General features: G+C 35.9%; 1 protein-coding gene, 1 long non-coding RNA gene and 1 pseudogene across 2 annotated transcripts; 1 reads left to right on the forward strand and 2 right to left on the reverse strand.

The window, feature by feature from the left end:
- The first annotated feature begins 1,018 nt into the window (after nt 1–1,018).
- Nucleotides 1,019–8,164, forward strand: LOC132301044 (probable methyltransferase PMT19; annotated as a pseudogene).
- A 203-nt stretch (nt 8,165–8,367) lies between these two features.
- On the reverse strand, nt 8,368–9,309 carry LOC132274868 (NAC domain-containing protein 58-like). The gene has a single exon (XM_059776218.1). The coding sequence runs from the start codon at nt 9,307–9,309 to the stop codon at nt 8,368–8,370; it is 942 nt and encodes a 313-aa protein (XP_059632201.1).
- Nucleotides 9,310–11,124: 1,815 nt separating this feature from the next.
- LOC132301907 (uncharacterized) lies at nt 11,125–14,272 on the reverse strand. Its single transcript, XR_009480692.1, has 2 exons — nt 14,146–14,272; nt 11,125–11,524 (listed from the first exon to the last, which is right to left on the reverse strand). It is a non-coding gene; the product is annotated as an uncharacterized LOC132301907 (long non-coding RNA).
- Nucleotides 14,273–15,326: the final 1,054 nt, after the last annotated feature.

Consider the following 15,326-nt stretch of genomic DNA (forward strand, 5'->3'; position numbering starts at 1 on the left):
TAATATTGGACTAATTAGGAAAACTCGACCACGTGTCCAATAAAACACTAGGAAGTGAGAGAAGATTAAGGGTATTTTAAGGTTCTTATAAAATATTTTTTTACACATTTTTTTATATAATACTCCATAGTTGTGTGTGTGTTTTTTTTTTTTTCACATTACCCTATTAAAAAATGTAAAAATCGTTGTCAACACTCTCGATTAACAAAAAGCATAATGAATAGTTTCCTAACTTTATGAAAGAAAAAGAAAAACTGGGGATCTCTCTCTCTCTTTTTATTTTATTTTTTATTTTTATTAGTGAAAGATTGATATGGAGATTTAGGAAAAGAACATGATTAAGGAAGACTAGGAATTGAAATTTTGTTCCATATATGAGGACAATTATGATATTAAAAAGGATAAGTTGTTAAAAAAAATATATATTATATATTGAATGTGCAACTATTCCAGTGTTTTTAAAAAATAAATCCTGCATTTTTAATATTGAACAAATGGGGACATTTTGTTAATTTGAAGATTGAAATACCTAAACCACTCTTTAAACAAAAAATAAATATAAAACACTGATTTTAGGAAGTGAGAGATGAGAGATATTATTAAGGGTATTTTAGGGTTTTTATAATATTTTTATTCAAAATTGACAATTAACATATATTAGGAGGCAATTTGTACATACTTTCATATATGAAGAGTTTATAAGCACATACTAAATAACATATTTTTTTACACATTATATATATATATATATATATATATATATATTTGCACATTACCCTATTAAAAAAATGTAAAAATCGTTGTCAATTTTAGAAATGTTTTTAATTGATTTTAAAAGAAAAAACTAAAGCAATTGAAAATATCTTTGAAGCAACAAATAACAGCTTGCCTAAATAAAGTTTTCTGCACTCAAAATTTGTCTTATTTTAACTAGGAAATGCATTTCAAAGTGTAACACTGAATGATTACACGTGCCTTTAAATGTGTCAAACGTTCTAATGACCCAAATGTCCATGAAAGATAGCGAGAGGTTGTGGAATGATTCACATTTATGATAGATTTTTCAGCTACAGGGATCAGAGCACTGTGCTTTGGTTTTGGTACAAGGACAACAATCAATGCTTCCATTCGATAGAGAGAGAGAGTACTATCACTGAACCGCTCCCTGCAATGCAAACCTCACCAAAGAACACAAAATGGCAACACCACCACACCAACCACCCCCTTTAAACCCTCTGAGAAAACCCTTGATTAGGGTTTTTCTCATCACTATCCTCTGCTCACTCTCCTACACTCTGGGCTTCCACAAAAACAATTCCTTCAATCCAACCTCCACACACTCCCTCCAAGTCCCAAACTGTCTCCAACTCCAAAACCTCATAACCCACCAAAACCCTCCTCAGACCCTCCATTTTGAAACCCACCACACACTCTCTCTCTCTCTACCACCAGAACCCCCCAAAACCATCCAATTCTTCCCATATTGCCCCAAGAACTTCACAGACTACTGCCCCTGTCAAGACCCAAAAAGGGAAACTTTGTTCGTAACTGAAAATCGCTTCCACAGGGAGCGGCACTGCCCGGACGCCGCGGAGGGGCTCCGGTGTTTGGTCCCGAGGCCGGTCGGGTACCGGAGGCCAGTTCCATGGCCGAAGAGCAGAGACTATGCTTGGTTCAACAATGTACGGTTTAAAAGACTCACTGTGTCAAAGAAAGCCCAGAATTGGGTTCGATTGGAAGGCGACCGGCTAGTTTTTCCGGGCCGTGGCACTTCATTTACGACGGGGATTTAGGGTTATATCGACGAATTGGAGAGGGTTGTGCCATTGAAGTCATGGGAGATAAGGACAGTCCTTGATGTTGGTTGTGGGGTGAGTGTCACTGCAATGTGCTTCTTTTAGTTGGGTATTCGTTAAAGTTCTTGATATTCTTAATTTTTGTATTTGTTTTATGTGGAGTAAGTTATTGTTATATATAATGTTTTGTGTCAGAGGCTTTTCAGGTTTTATAATTTAGTATTCTAATTGCTTTGTTTAGTTAGCTAGCAATACATAAAATGTTTGTGTCTAAGGTTTTCAGCTTTTTCAATTTATTTTTGAAAGTGGTCTGTTTAGTTAGTTTCTTGTTGCCAACTATATATTTATTACTCCCTTATTATTTTTTTGGGTTAATCAATTCAATATATATATAGTTCTGTTAGGTCTTTAAAAGTAATGATACTAATGTATGCTACAAGTGGTTGTCGAAGAACCATTTACAAACATTGTCAAAGAATTTTCCTTTTAACTTAACCGGTCCCAAATAATTGGGATTGTATGACTATTTTCCAACATTAGGTCAGGTGTTTGCCTTTTTGTGTACCTAAACCCAGGTAGTTGGGACAAGGTTTATAGAGTTGAGTATCAAAATGTATGTCTTCTATATATATACATACATATATATATATATATATATATATATATATATATATATTTATTCCATGTAGAAAAAGGTTTCCTTTTCTTTTCCCAATGATGTTTGATATACTCTATTCACTTCACCGGAAATAGACAGAAACTTGGGAAGGGTATTTTGAGGAAATCGTCCTTCATTCCCAGCTTATCTATCTTATATTAAGCAAATGCAACAATAGCATAAAATAATCAAACCACAATATCTCATGTAAAGACTTGTTACCCTCATCCAAGATTTCGTTTTCTTTCAAAATTGAGCCTTATCTTTGTCTTGTGTTTTTGTTTCTTTCTTAAGGCACACTCGCACATTCCAACTGAGACTTGAATTTTGCGTCATTTCTTTTGTGGGTGGCAAGAGATACCACTGAAGCTAACTGCTGGTGGTATTTCTATATGACAAAGTACTAGAGATTGCCAGAATATCATCACTCAGCTCATCCTGTTTTACTGTCAAGGGTTCTTTTAAGGCTTAATACTACTTAAAATACAGAGCAAGAGAGGGAAAGTCGACAAGAATATGAGATGAGATCAGTTTGTTGTGTTTTTTGGTATAAGCAATTCTACTTTCAGTATTGATAGCTTTGATCAAATATGGTGTACTTAAGCACATGCAATAATGGTAGGGATAAATGACATATGTTCACACGGTCTGTGCTTCACATCCTCTCAACAATTTATTTTGAGTTTTTAATTTTCATGCCCTCTTCACTCAACTGACTTGTGTTCCCTGGTTCTATATGATATCCAGTATTATAGTCCATTCTCAACTTCTGGTTTCTTTATAAAATGCTAGTAACTTTAGTTAACTCTGTTTTTGTTGGTGTTAAGATGATAATTAGATTAGGACTAAAAGGTAATGTTATTATATTTGTGATTCAGAGTTATCTTAAAACTAAACAATAGATGTATAACATGTTTTCTCTTCTTTTGGTTTTAACAATACCACAAACGCCACTGAATGAACTCACACACACAATAAATTAACTTTTAAATTTAATTTTAAGCATTTTATGGACTTTTTTATTTTTTATTTCATGATTTCATCAGCTGGCCAAATGAGATGATTTCTGATTTTGGCCAAGACCTGGCAAGAAAATAGGTTGTTCCGTTTATCATCCTTCACCTCCTCAGCTGTCAAAGAGATATGTATAGTCAGCGATGTGTAGTCATGAACTCGAATTGTATAATTGATTTTTATACTCATGCTTAATGGAAATTTTGGTGTTAATTACATTTTTCTCAGGTTGCAAGCTTTGGGGCCTCACTCATAGACTGTAACATTTTGACAATGTCTGTAGCACCGAGAGATATTCACGTGGCTCAAGTACAGTTTGCCTTGGAAAGAGGACTTCCTGCAATGCTTGGTGTACTTAGCACCTACAGGTTACCATACCCATCGATATCTTTTGACATGGCTCACTGTTCACAATGACTTGTACAATGGATTGGTGACGGTACTTGAATTTTCAAATTCTTTTTGGCACATATTACCACCACTATAAAATGATTTCATCTCTTTTCCTTTTTTATAGTCAGAAATCTATTATATTATTATAGATCCTCGTACTTTTTCTGTTAAGGCATTCCTAGGGAGTATTGTTGAATATGTTCCGTACTCCTAATTCAAATTGAATACCATGACAAATAACCACTCATATCAATACAACATAAAATTTAATGAATAGGTTTGTGTTGGGAGGTGTCTGTTTGCTCTGCACATATTTATCTGCATTACATTCATATAATCTGATAATTTTTTCCTTAATATGTGTGCCAGGTGGACTATATCTGATGGAAATTGATCATATTTTGCGCCTTCGTGGCTATTGGGTTTTGTCTGGGCCACCTATAAATTGGAAGGTAAACTGCAAGGGCTGGGAGAGAACGGTGCAAGACCTACAAAAAGAGCAAAATAGTTTGGAAGATTTTGCAAGGCGACTCTGCTGGAAGAAGATTAAAGAAAGGGGAGCAATTGCAGTGTGGCAAAAGCCTACTAATCACATTCACTGCAGCCAAAAGTTAAAGACTTGGAAATCTCACCATTTTTATGCTAATACTGATCCTGATACTGGTTGGTAAGTTTATTCTTCACTTTTTTGCATTTAGACTGTGTAACAAGGATGAGGGCGTAATTGTTAGTGCCCAAAGTGAATTAAAGTTTCAAATCCTTTGCATCAGAACAAAGTGTGAGCACTGGTGTTTCTGCTCAACATTTCTCCTACCACACAAGCAAGTTGACTTGTCCAATTGGAGTAAAAGAAATGCCAACACAAAAGCATCCTTCTACACAGCTCTTGCATGTGCTGTTTCCTGTAAATCTAAATTTCCATTACCAAAAGTCTTTTATGAGCAGAACTCCTTTTAGAATCCAAGCTATCATTCATCTTTTGTCAGTTAATTTCCTAAGGTTTAGTTTTACCTTTTTAGTCTCTTCCTTATTTCTTTGTTTCCTTTTCCCCCCCTAAAAGAGCTAGAATGTGCGACACAAAACGTTTGCGGTGCGATGCATTTACCATACTTTTGTCTACGATCTAGTTCCTTTTTAAATGCTATGCTGACTGAGGAGTGGGAAAGGAGAGAACGTTTGAAATATTACAACATGTAACTGTTTTTCTAAAATATAAAATTATCTCTTTTCCATCTCCATCAGCATCCAACTGAGCATAAGTCAATTTTGAGACGACGTAATTGCACAATTTCTAGGTAAGTTTATTTTTCGGTATGTAGTCTCTAGCTACTTTCTATGTAATTTCACAATGTTGTAAATGATATGTAAAAAGCAAGCTATAAATAAAATTATCTAAAAGGCCATTACATAATGTTGCTCCCACCTAGGTAGACTAGAAACAAACTTAACATTTGCATTATTTTGCAAAAAGTGGCTGCTCTTGCACTCAAACTGGATTTTTGACACTTGTCAACCCAAGCTTCTACTTTTGCATGAAGCAGTTAAGAAAAATTCATCATTTTGAAAATATTAACTTTTTTTCTTTAGGTGCAAGAAGATAGCGGCATGTATTACTCCTCTTCCAAGGGTGACAGATATCCATGATACCGCTGGGGGTGCTCTTGAAAAATGGCCTCAAAGGTTGATGACTGTTCCACCTAGAATTAGAAGCAGCATGGTGGAAGGGACTACCGTCAAGACCTTTAATGAAGATAATCAATTATGGAAAAGGAGAGCTCTGTACCATGGAAGTATTCCCAAATCTCTCTTTGCTGGTAGATATAGAAATATCATGGACATGAATGCTGGCTTTAGGGGGTTTTGCAGCTGCACTTTCCAAGTGCCCAGTTTGGGTTATGAATGTGGTTCCTTTTGATGCAAATAACAATACCCTTGGTGTGATCTATGAACGTGGCCTTCTTGGAACTTGCATGAACTGGTGAGACTAAAGCTTTTTTCTTTATTATTAGTATTTTTTTTTTTTTTTTTTTTTCTTTTCTGATGATGATATGTACGTTTATTGTCTTTTGTTATAGACTAACTTATATGCTTTTGTGCATTATAAACAGTCATACTTAATGATTGTTTAGTCTTTTTTTTTGTCGAAACTTAGTGAAATGGTTGTTGTTATTGCTTGTAAATGTTGGAATTTTGCTGCTTATTAAAGTATCTGAGTCTAACCTGGAGTAGCATTGTTGGATAGCTATGCTAGTAACTTAATTGAAATAAGATCTTTAAATACATCCGACATTTGCTAAAAGTATGTACAGGGCCTCACCATGTGTGCCTAAAAAATAACGATTTTCTTAACCCACTGTTTATGTGTTATATGTTATTTTTTTTTTTTTTTTGATTAGTATGAATTTATTAAAAATGCTCAAAAAGGGGACCGGAAACCAAAGAGTGTTATATGTTAAATTCATTACCACCACAGAGCATAGTATTTTATATTAGAAGTTGAACTATAACAAGGAAAATGACTTCTTTGCTGCTGGAACTACCGATTCTCCACAAAGTAAGCAATTACAAATTTTGGAGGACATACGAAAATGTCGTCCAAGGATTTGAATTGGATTTCTCTGGCTTCTCTATTTTCTAGTTTTGTGTGTTCCTGATTTTTCACTCTATGCATCAAAGAGTGGTGTCTCCACCAATGTGCATTTTCCTCGTCTTTTCCACCACTTGGCTTCCATATTTGGTTTCATCGCTCTTTGATATCATTAGATTAATCCACTTTAATGTGCTCTATGGATTTAGAAAACTGTAGCAAATTTGTTAATTATGAAATCTTGTGTTTTTCCTTTTAAACTGCGGACTTTACAAGATACTCTTGCTTGCAGGTGTGAGCCCTTCTCAGCATACCCTTGAACATATGATTTGATACATGCTGATGGTTTATTTAGCATGTGCATGAATGAGTTAGTTTTTGAATTCCTAGCATTTTTCTAGGAGCTGTTTAGATGTCTTGTGGGAATTTTACCATTTCTTTGTGTTTTGCTTGGCATTTGAACCGCAAATTGGTCTATCAAATTGATAAAAAGTATAATTTTCAAGAAGAAATGAATTAAGGTATTGGAAAATTTTCTGTCTTCTATTAAATGCAATAACTAACTGGTATTCAAATATTTGATAAAACCCAATAGATAGGGTGCTATTTCAGTGAGTCATCCAAATGCTACAAAGAGAGTACTTAGTTTGACCAAAAAAAATAGTTACTCTTCTTCATATGCATTTATTTAGCTTAAAATTGTGTCGGAAAGTGAAAGTTGTTTTTTAAGCTTACTTGACGGCGGAAGGGGAGGCAAAGAAAGTCTGTAGATTCCTTGAATGCTTTTAAGTTTCCATAGATTTTGCAGTAGATTATATATAACTCTGTCCAATTAAATGGGCTCTTAACTTTAATGATATTGCTCTCTTAGAGAAGGTCGAGGATTTTCTTTTTCATATGCGACTATAATACTATAATATCACTTGATAGACTTAAAGATCATCGCTCAATTTCTACTCTCTCTAGCAGTACTTGGTTTGGATTGTTGAATTCCTGCACTATGTGGGCAGAGGGCCCATTAATTAGAAAATACAAGTTCATGTTGAAATGTTATTTATCTCAACTCATCTGTTGTCTATGTAGGTGTGACATTACTGGAATTCTTTTTGAAATGTGTTGGATTCTTCGCCCTGAAGGGGCAGTTGTAGTAAGAGATCATGTTGATGTCATTGTGAAAGTAAAAAGCATCACGGACTGGATGAGTTGGAATGGCCAAGTTACACAGAGTCTGCGTGGCCCTCTCCATCCGGAGAAGATACTCTTCATTGACAACTCCAAATGAGCTCAATTTCACTGACCGTGCTACATGTTAAGTCTCTGGCTACGCACTTCCAGTGGCTCGCAGCATCTACAAAGATCATGTCATGGTCAGATATCAATCATGGTTTGGGCGAGGCTAGAATGGCGATGCCTCTATTCTTCCACGAGCTTGCTGTTTAATCTGGTGTACTTTATATGATATACATGCTTGATTATAGGACCTGTGGGTTAGCTTACATACAAAAATTTCCTCTTCCAAGGGAATACCGTATGAATGTATTTAGCAAGGAAATCATGTCAATAATAGAGTTTACTCGTTGATTTATATTTCACTCAAACTGTATCGTCTTCAAGTGTAGAAATGCAAGCACACTCTTAAAACTATAAGCCCTACATCGCAAAGGTAACAACAAAGTTCTGCAGTTGGAGGGCAATTGCAATTGTTCTGTTGCACAAGATTAACTGCACTCAATGAACCATTAATTGTGAGTTTATCATTTAGGGCAAAATCTTGCGAGGGATCAACGTACTTTTATAACTAGATGGAGAATCAATTACAACATAGAAGTTACAACAATGAACAATGAAATTAAAAGAATCAAAAAGGAAAAACTAGCTACCAACTATATATACAAGATCATCATCATCTTAAAGCAGTTCTAAAGAAATGAGTGATCAAACATAAGACTTTTAGAAAAAGCGTTGAGGCGTGTCTCCATATCTGAATCAAAGAAATCTGTTTCGAAATCACAGTTGTCAAAAAATGCCTCAATATGCTGCAGGTCTTCGTATGAGTTCATTGTTGTACTGATATCATCATGATGTGGTAGTAGCAACGGCTGAAAATCGGAACACGGCGTTAGAAGCAACTCATGTTGGTCTTGGTATGAGTTTATTGTTGTACTGATATCATCGTGATGTGGTAGCAGCAACGGCTGAAAATCAGAACATGGTGTTGGAAGCAACTCATGTTGATCCTTTAGAGTCAGAGTGTTATGTGCAGTAATTGTAGAGGCCTGATCATATCGCTCTTTCTTCTTCTTCTTCGGACTAGGATTTTCTTCTTTGGATAATTCACGAACATGCTTTGGTGCTCTCCTTAGAAATTTAGAATCATCTCGTTTGATCTTGCAAACAACATAATCACCATCACTTTCTAACCCATTCAAATTCACACCTCCTAAGGAATACTCGTGCATGATCCAGTGCCCTCGTGGCATGATGGAGTACTCATCGTTCTCCACATTTGCTTCAAAATCCAACATCCTTTTGAAACCAATAAGTTGTTTCTGTCCATTATAAATTTCATGAGTTTTGGTTTTGCCATCCCAAGTCCCACACCCCGCTCTCCTTACCACTCTCTTCTTATTGCCAATTTTCTTCAACTTAGTGAAGACGTAGATAATGAATTCCTTGTTACTCGTATGCCGCCATTGATCTTCGAATTCTTTTCTGAATATGTTCCATGGGGCATTCACATAAAGATCAATATCCAATATTATACCCTCAGGCAAGCTCTCTCCCGTCACTTTACTTCTCAGGTAATGGAGGATTTCATCTTCATTGGGGGCGAAGCGAAACCCTATCGGCGGTATAAACATCTCTCTGTCAACTGGGTTAAAAGCAAGCAAGGATGTAGATTTTTCTGTTCTTTTTCTGATACCAAGCAAGTACGTGTAAAGGGAGGAAGACTGATAGTCGGGGTCTACTTATGGTAGGAAATCGTGTTCGTCGTGAGAGTCGGCTCAATCAACGATGGAAGCCAAAAAGAGGGGCCGAGACCAATGAAGATGTTGATCTCGGCTGATTGACGGCGCGATCAGAGGAAAATTGGCGACCACGAAACTGAACCGGTCAAGGCGGCAAAAAAGAACAACCCGGGGAGAAGTGGAACACTTCCAATTACAGAAGAAGCAGCAAGAGTGGAATCAATAACAGAACTGGCGACAGCAAGGAAGAGCCCACCGGCGAGAAAGTGACAGTGGCAAAGACACCGGCAGTTGATTACGCCAACGAACGATGGCGTTTATCAGAGTCGCTATTTCGGCGAGCTTTGTACTCGTTCAGAATAGTAGTGATTACACCTGCGGCAGAGAATAATGATGAGCTCGGAACTGCCGACGATAACAGAGCAAGAGTGGCCGGCTGAATGAAAACGGCGACCTCGAACTTGAACCGGTCAGTGCTTCAAGGCGGCAAAAAAGAACAACCCGGGGAGAAGTGGGTCTGTACCGTAGCGGTTGATCTCGGACCAATGAAGATGTTGATCTCGGCTGATTGACGGCGCAATCAGAGGAAACCGGTGATGATTGGCAGTGATGGGTCTGTTATGGAAAGTGGATGGGGTTTGTTGTCTGTTTCCTCTGGAAGACTTGCAAGAACAGAGTGATTGAGGCGGAAAAGACTTGCAAGAACAGAGTGATTGAGGCGGAATGCTCTGGAATGGAAATAGCGGCTCTTAAATAGGTTTTCTTTGGAAGACTTGCAAGAAAAGAAAGGGGTTGATTTCAATATTTACAATTGGTATTCAAAAAAGGAAACTAAATTGTAAATTAGGAATTTAGGATTACAATTTCAAAAAAGGAAACTAAATTGTTAATTACCATACATATCCTTAAATTGTTAAATTTAGGGATTTAAATTCTAATTACCTATATAATTTGTTTTAACTTGCTAATATGGCATTTCTTTATTTAATTCTTAAATGACTTATTTGATTTTTTTAAATATCTCAAAAAATTGTATGGTTATATATAGGAGCCTGTACAGGGAATTTGATTTTTCAAATATCTCAAAAAATTATATGCTCGTATATAGGAGCCTATACCCCAGGTCATTCTAGAATTTTTTGTGAGGTGACGTGAGGTGAAACTAGAAGTCTTGGGCAAAGAAATTTTTTCTCCGAATCAATATTCTACCACGTTTATCTTTCTTTGTATCTATTATAGAGTATAATAGAAATCATTTCATTATTTAAAAAATAAAAATGCCATTCATTTTTTCAACAATTCCCCACAAATTCTTCTAAATAACTCACTGGATCCCATTAAACATATGATCTGCACTAAACAAGAAATATATGTTATTTTGCACTACCTTCTTCTGCATACACAGAAAATATCTTTATTATACATTTAACAAAGTTACATCACTCCCTAAAAAAGGAGAAACCAGAAGAAAGGATAAAAAAAAAAAAAACAAATGAGTTGATTTGCAACTGCCTCTGGCCATCTTTGAAATAAATAAATATCAGCCAATAACGCAACCAATTCAAGAATCCCAACAAGTAAATAGGCATGAACTATGTACAATAGACCACACAGTGGCACCCCCCAACACACGAGACAAAAGGTGTGGCCACTCTTTCCTCATTTCTTCCTCTCTTATATTTTTCACTTCCTTCACTTTCTTCCATGCATCAAACAGCCTCAACTAACCTTTTATGCCCAGGAATGCCTTCTTAAATTCCACTTTTCTCATTCTTGCTTCAACAAGTATTATTATGTCCATGTGAGACCCATCAGTGCGAGGTAAACCGAGTATTTCGTCAATGCTGATGACACACCTGGCAAGTGGTTGCACTCCTAACATTCCGATAAGTGCAATGATCAAATGACCAACCGCCTGAATCGTCCACGTTTCTTGTTGGCCCACCAGATCGGGAAGAAGCACCCTTTCCTCTCCCACCTTTCCCCTTGCCGGGGCCTCCTGTGCTTTTGGAAGTGGTTGTCTTGCTGCAAGCCCCCTCAGAATCCACATTAGCGAGCCCATTTTCTAACGCTCTAACCAGGTACTCAAAAGTAATTTCGATTCACACTGAAATTGCATATACATGGCATAATTAAATCAGAATTCTGGCATTTACTGTTAACATACTTGCATCTTATACGATGATATATCAATCAAGGACTCCAATATGTGTGACAAAAATTCATAAATTCTCAGTTGCTCAAAACAATTACATCTACCTTTGATAAGCAACAGACACAAAAGAAATAAGGAAAAAATTCTTCATTTAGAGAAAATACAAAAGTACAGGGAGTATTATGGAACCATCTGTGAAATAGTCAATGTTGATAACCTCAAAGAAGTACATTGGAATAAGAGGGTAAAAACATGCCATTATATCTGAGGTTTAAACCTCAATTCAGTGAATCTCTCTCCCATATGTCATCAAAAGCCAACTACATATTTTAGTCCTGTTTTCTCGGTAATAAAGAATGAAACAAAAATCCTGTTTTCTCTGTAATAAAGGAGAAAGGAACCACCTAAAAGAAATTGGAGTTATAGATATACTTAGTAACATAAGAAGAGAAAATCCAATAACCTACGTTATATGTACAAAATTATGCTTGTTGGCTGAGGGTATGTTTTTAGCTGCCAGACCAATAAAAACTCAAACCCTACAACATAGTAGCATCAAATTTTCAATATTCTAGCGAATAACAAACGCCAAAATATGGTGTTAGGTACAGTAACATAGAAGCTTCACCAAATTTGAAAGGCTTACTTTTTGTTACGTTTGGGGATTCAGTGGGTTATGCGCCCATCTCCAAGGGGTATGATTGAGGCTTGGAGAGGTTGTTCATTGGGTTCCCAAGCCCACGACTTTTGGAGGGAGGCAGTGGCACCATTGTGTGTTTGGTGGTGCTTGTGGACAGAGCGGAGGGTAGAGCCCTTCAATTACAATTTTACTTATAGAAAAATAAAAAATAAAAAATGTCCATCTCTTCCTCCCATGGATATATGTGGTATGGAGAGTAGTCAACAATTGGCACAAAACATAAAGCAGTAAATGAGATAGACACAACTTTTAACATGGAAAACAGAAAAGCAACCCATGTGAACTGAAAAAACACAACATTTCTAGACAGTTATAGAATCCACCTCTGAATCAGCCGTTAATGGCAAGTAGGTTTTCTGAGACATAACATGTTTTTTTGAGAGGTTTGGTAGAAGCATGGAGAGGATGTATAGTGGGGGCCCAAGTCCATGACTTATGGAGGGTAGCGCCTTTGTGTTGTCTGGTGGTGTCCATGGCTTGGAAAAAACAGCAGATCCTTTGAAGGAAAGGAGACACCCATTGGGGCGCTGGAGTTCTCCATTCTTAATACTCTTTTTTGTGGGGTCTAACGAGAAAGTATAAATACATGGGGTGATAGTTGAATTTTTGGACTATTCGAGGGTCAAGAGGCCCTATTTGGTCTTCTGTAGCTTTTGAGTTTTGAGGGATGCATTCCCCTTTTGAGCGCTTTCTATTGCAATCCTACTTATCAAAAAATAAATAAATAAATCAACCCAAAAAAACATCTTAAATTCTAGATAAATGGTTCTAAGCCATTCAATAATTTGACAATCCTCAACAAGCTATCAATGTAGCAAAAACACGACTTCACAAAAGTCTTGTCCACCTTTGAAATGCCATGGACACATCCATTATTTACAAACATTTCTTTTAACCAAAATACAAAATAATAATAATAATACTAATAATAAAATAAAAAACCAAAATAAAAAAGGAAAAATTAAAATGAAGACGCATGGCTGCCACAATTGCAATTTTTAAAATTGTAAGGCAGAGTGTACAATAATATAATTGTGTCTACAATAATTGCCAAGTACTGTATTTCTGAATTATGCAATTATTGACATACAAACATAAAAAATAAATAAAAGATTTATCACGATCATATACAATATATATGTCTATCTATGAAAACATCCTTATACCACTTTGTCCATGCTGTCTACTTGATTACAGTTTTAGATCCTGTCACGTTCACATATCCATGTCTCTATGTTCATGTAATGCTTCCAAGTCACCACTGTGCTTTTTAGTTCAATGCGATGACGAATGTTATCATAAAAAGCAAATAAATAATGCAAACAGTAGTGCTACTGCAACACATCAAGAAACTTATGCAGTGTTAGGGAGTCGTATTTTTATATACTTATCTGTATTTATTAGAGCTAACTGTCCTTTCATCTTCTAGTTAGGCTTTATATTAAATCTCATCTTTTGTAACTTTATTATTCTGTAATGCAATATATGAAGTTTTTTCTTCTCTCCTTTCCTGTGCAAATTTACAGAAAACTTATAGACCGCACCTGATAGCTCATACCTAAATGAGCTACCGGGTGACTCTTTAGGCCAGGCAATCTAACACCCGTAAATTGCATCATCAATAAATTATGCTGCTACAACAAAGGACATGAGGCTCATACATATACCATCTCTTCACCACATGAGCCATATACTTAATGAGAATCCTATAAAAGCTATATTAATCATTTGACAGGCAAGGAGATTTCAAGCCTGTTTTTCTTGCTATATAATACTAGAGTATTTCAATCATCTAAAGGCTTCACATCTTCTAACTACAATGTATTTCTTTAAAAAGTAATAAATATGCAATAATGTCTAGCAGAAATCTAACCGTATACATTCGATATGCATCCATTTCTTTGCAGACAAAACGAACTAGACTCTGAGTGGCCGAGTTGATCCACTGATCAAGAACATTAGATGACTTTTGAATAGTGTACTGTTCAATAGGAATAAATGGTCTAAATCCCTCAATCTCAAGTATTTTTGCATGCTGAACAAGGAACCTGTACATGCATTGTACCACGGCAGAAAAACATCCTTGACCTGCATTGACATCATTATCTGGTATTAATACAAGCAATTGGAGATCAACCAAGATAAAAAGGAAAATATAAAAAAGGAGGAGGAATACTAAAAATCAGCAAACCAGAAGAATAGATCAAATCAAACAAAAATCTGAATATGAAAGAAGAAAATAAAACTTTGGAAAATCACTTACAAAACCATAAATTTGAAACAAAAAGGCTCTGCACGAACAACTGGTGAATTAATAAGGTACAGTCGTAGTGCATCCTGTATAACAGTATAACAGACAAGTAAAATTTGTCAGTAGTTTAAAATACAAATAAACGAAAAAGACAAGCAAGATCATGAAATGCAAGAAAACAACCAAAAAGAAGAGAGATTTGAACAAGAATACTCAAACACCAACAAAAGCAGCAGCAATAATATATTACAGAATAGAACACAGAACAATAAAAATAATTAAATGACACGAACAATAAGACTTACAGCCCTGTATTCATTAATGACTTCCATACATCGAGGATAGTTCTTCAATCTTTTACTCATCTTTTTACCATCCTCGGCAAGGATAAGCCCATTGCAAATGCAATTCGTAAATGCTGGTTCCCATATAATGCAGTAGACAAGACCATGAGAGTATAGAACCTGCAGAGAATGTAACACGAAGACTTAGTTTCCACTTTTAGTTTTTGTTCATCCTTCAAGACAACACGAGTTCCTCTAGTGTACGACGAGAGAAGGAGAAAGGACCCCATACCCCAAAACGGTTAAAACATTCATTACTTAACATAAAAAGGTTGCTCCAAAGAACATCCATGAGAAAGAATCAACAAAAGGCTCCAAGAACAATGAGATCAAGATATATGTTCACTATACGCTGGATGGAGACACCAAAAATAATATAGCCCAATTGTGATATATTATAAATTGTGTGTATGTGTATATGTTCAATCCTATTAAACACACACACACAAACACTTTTTA

This window comes from Cornus florida, unplaced genomic scaffold (assembly GCF_030987335.1).
Source record: "Cornus florida cultivar Cherokee Brave unplaced genomic scaffold, ASM3098733v1 CherokeeBrave_3.0.0_Hap2_Chr01, whole genome shotgun sequence".
Taxonomy (NCBI): Eukaryota; Viridiplantae; Streptophyta; class Magnoliopsida; order Cornales; family Cornaceae; genus Cornus; species Cornus florida.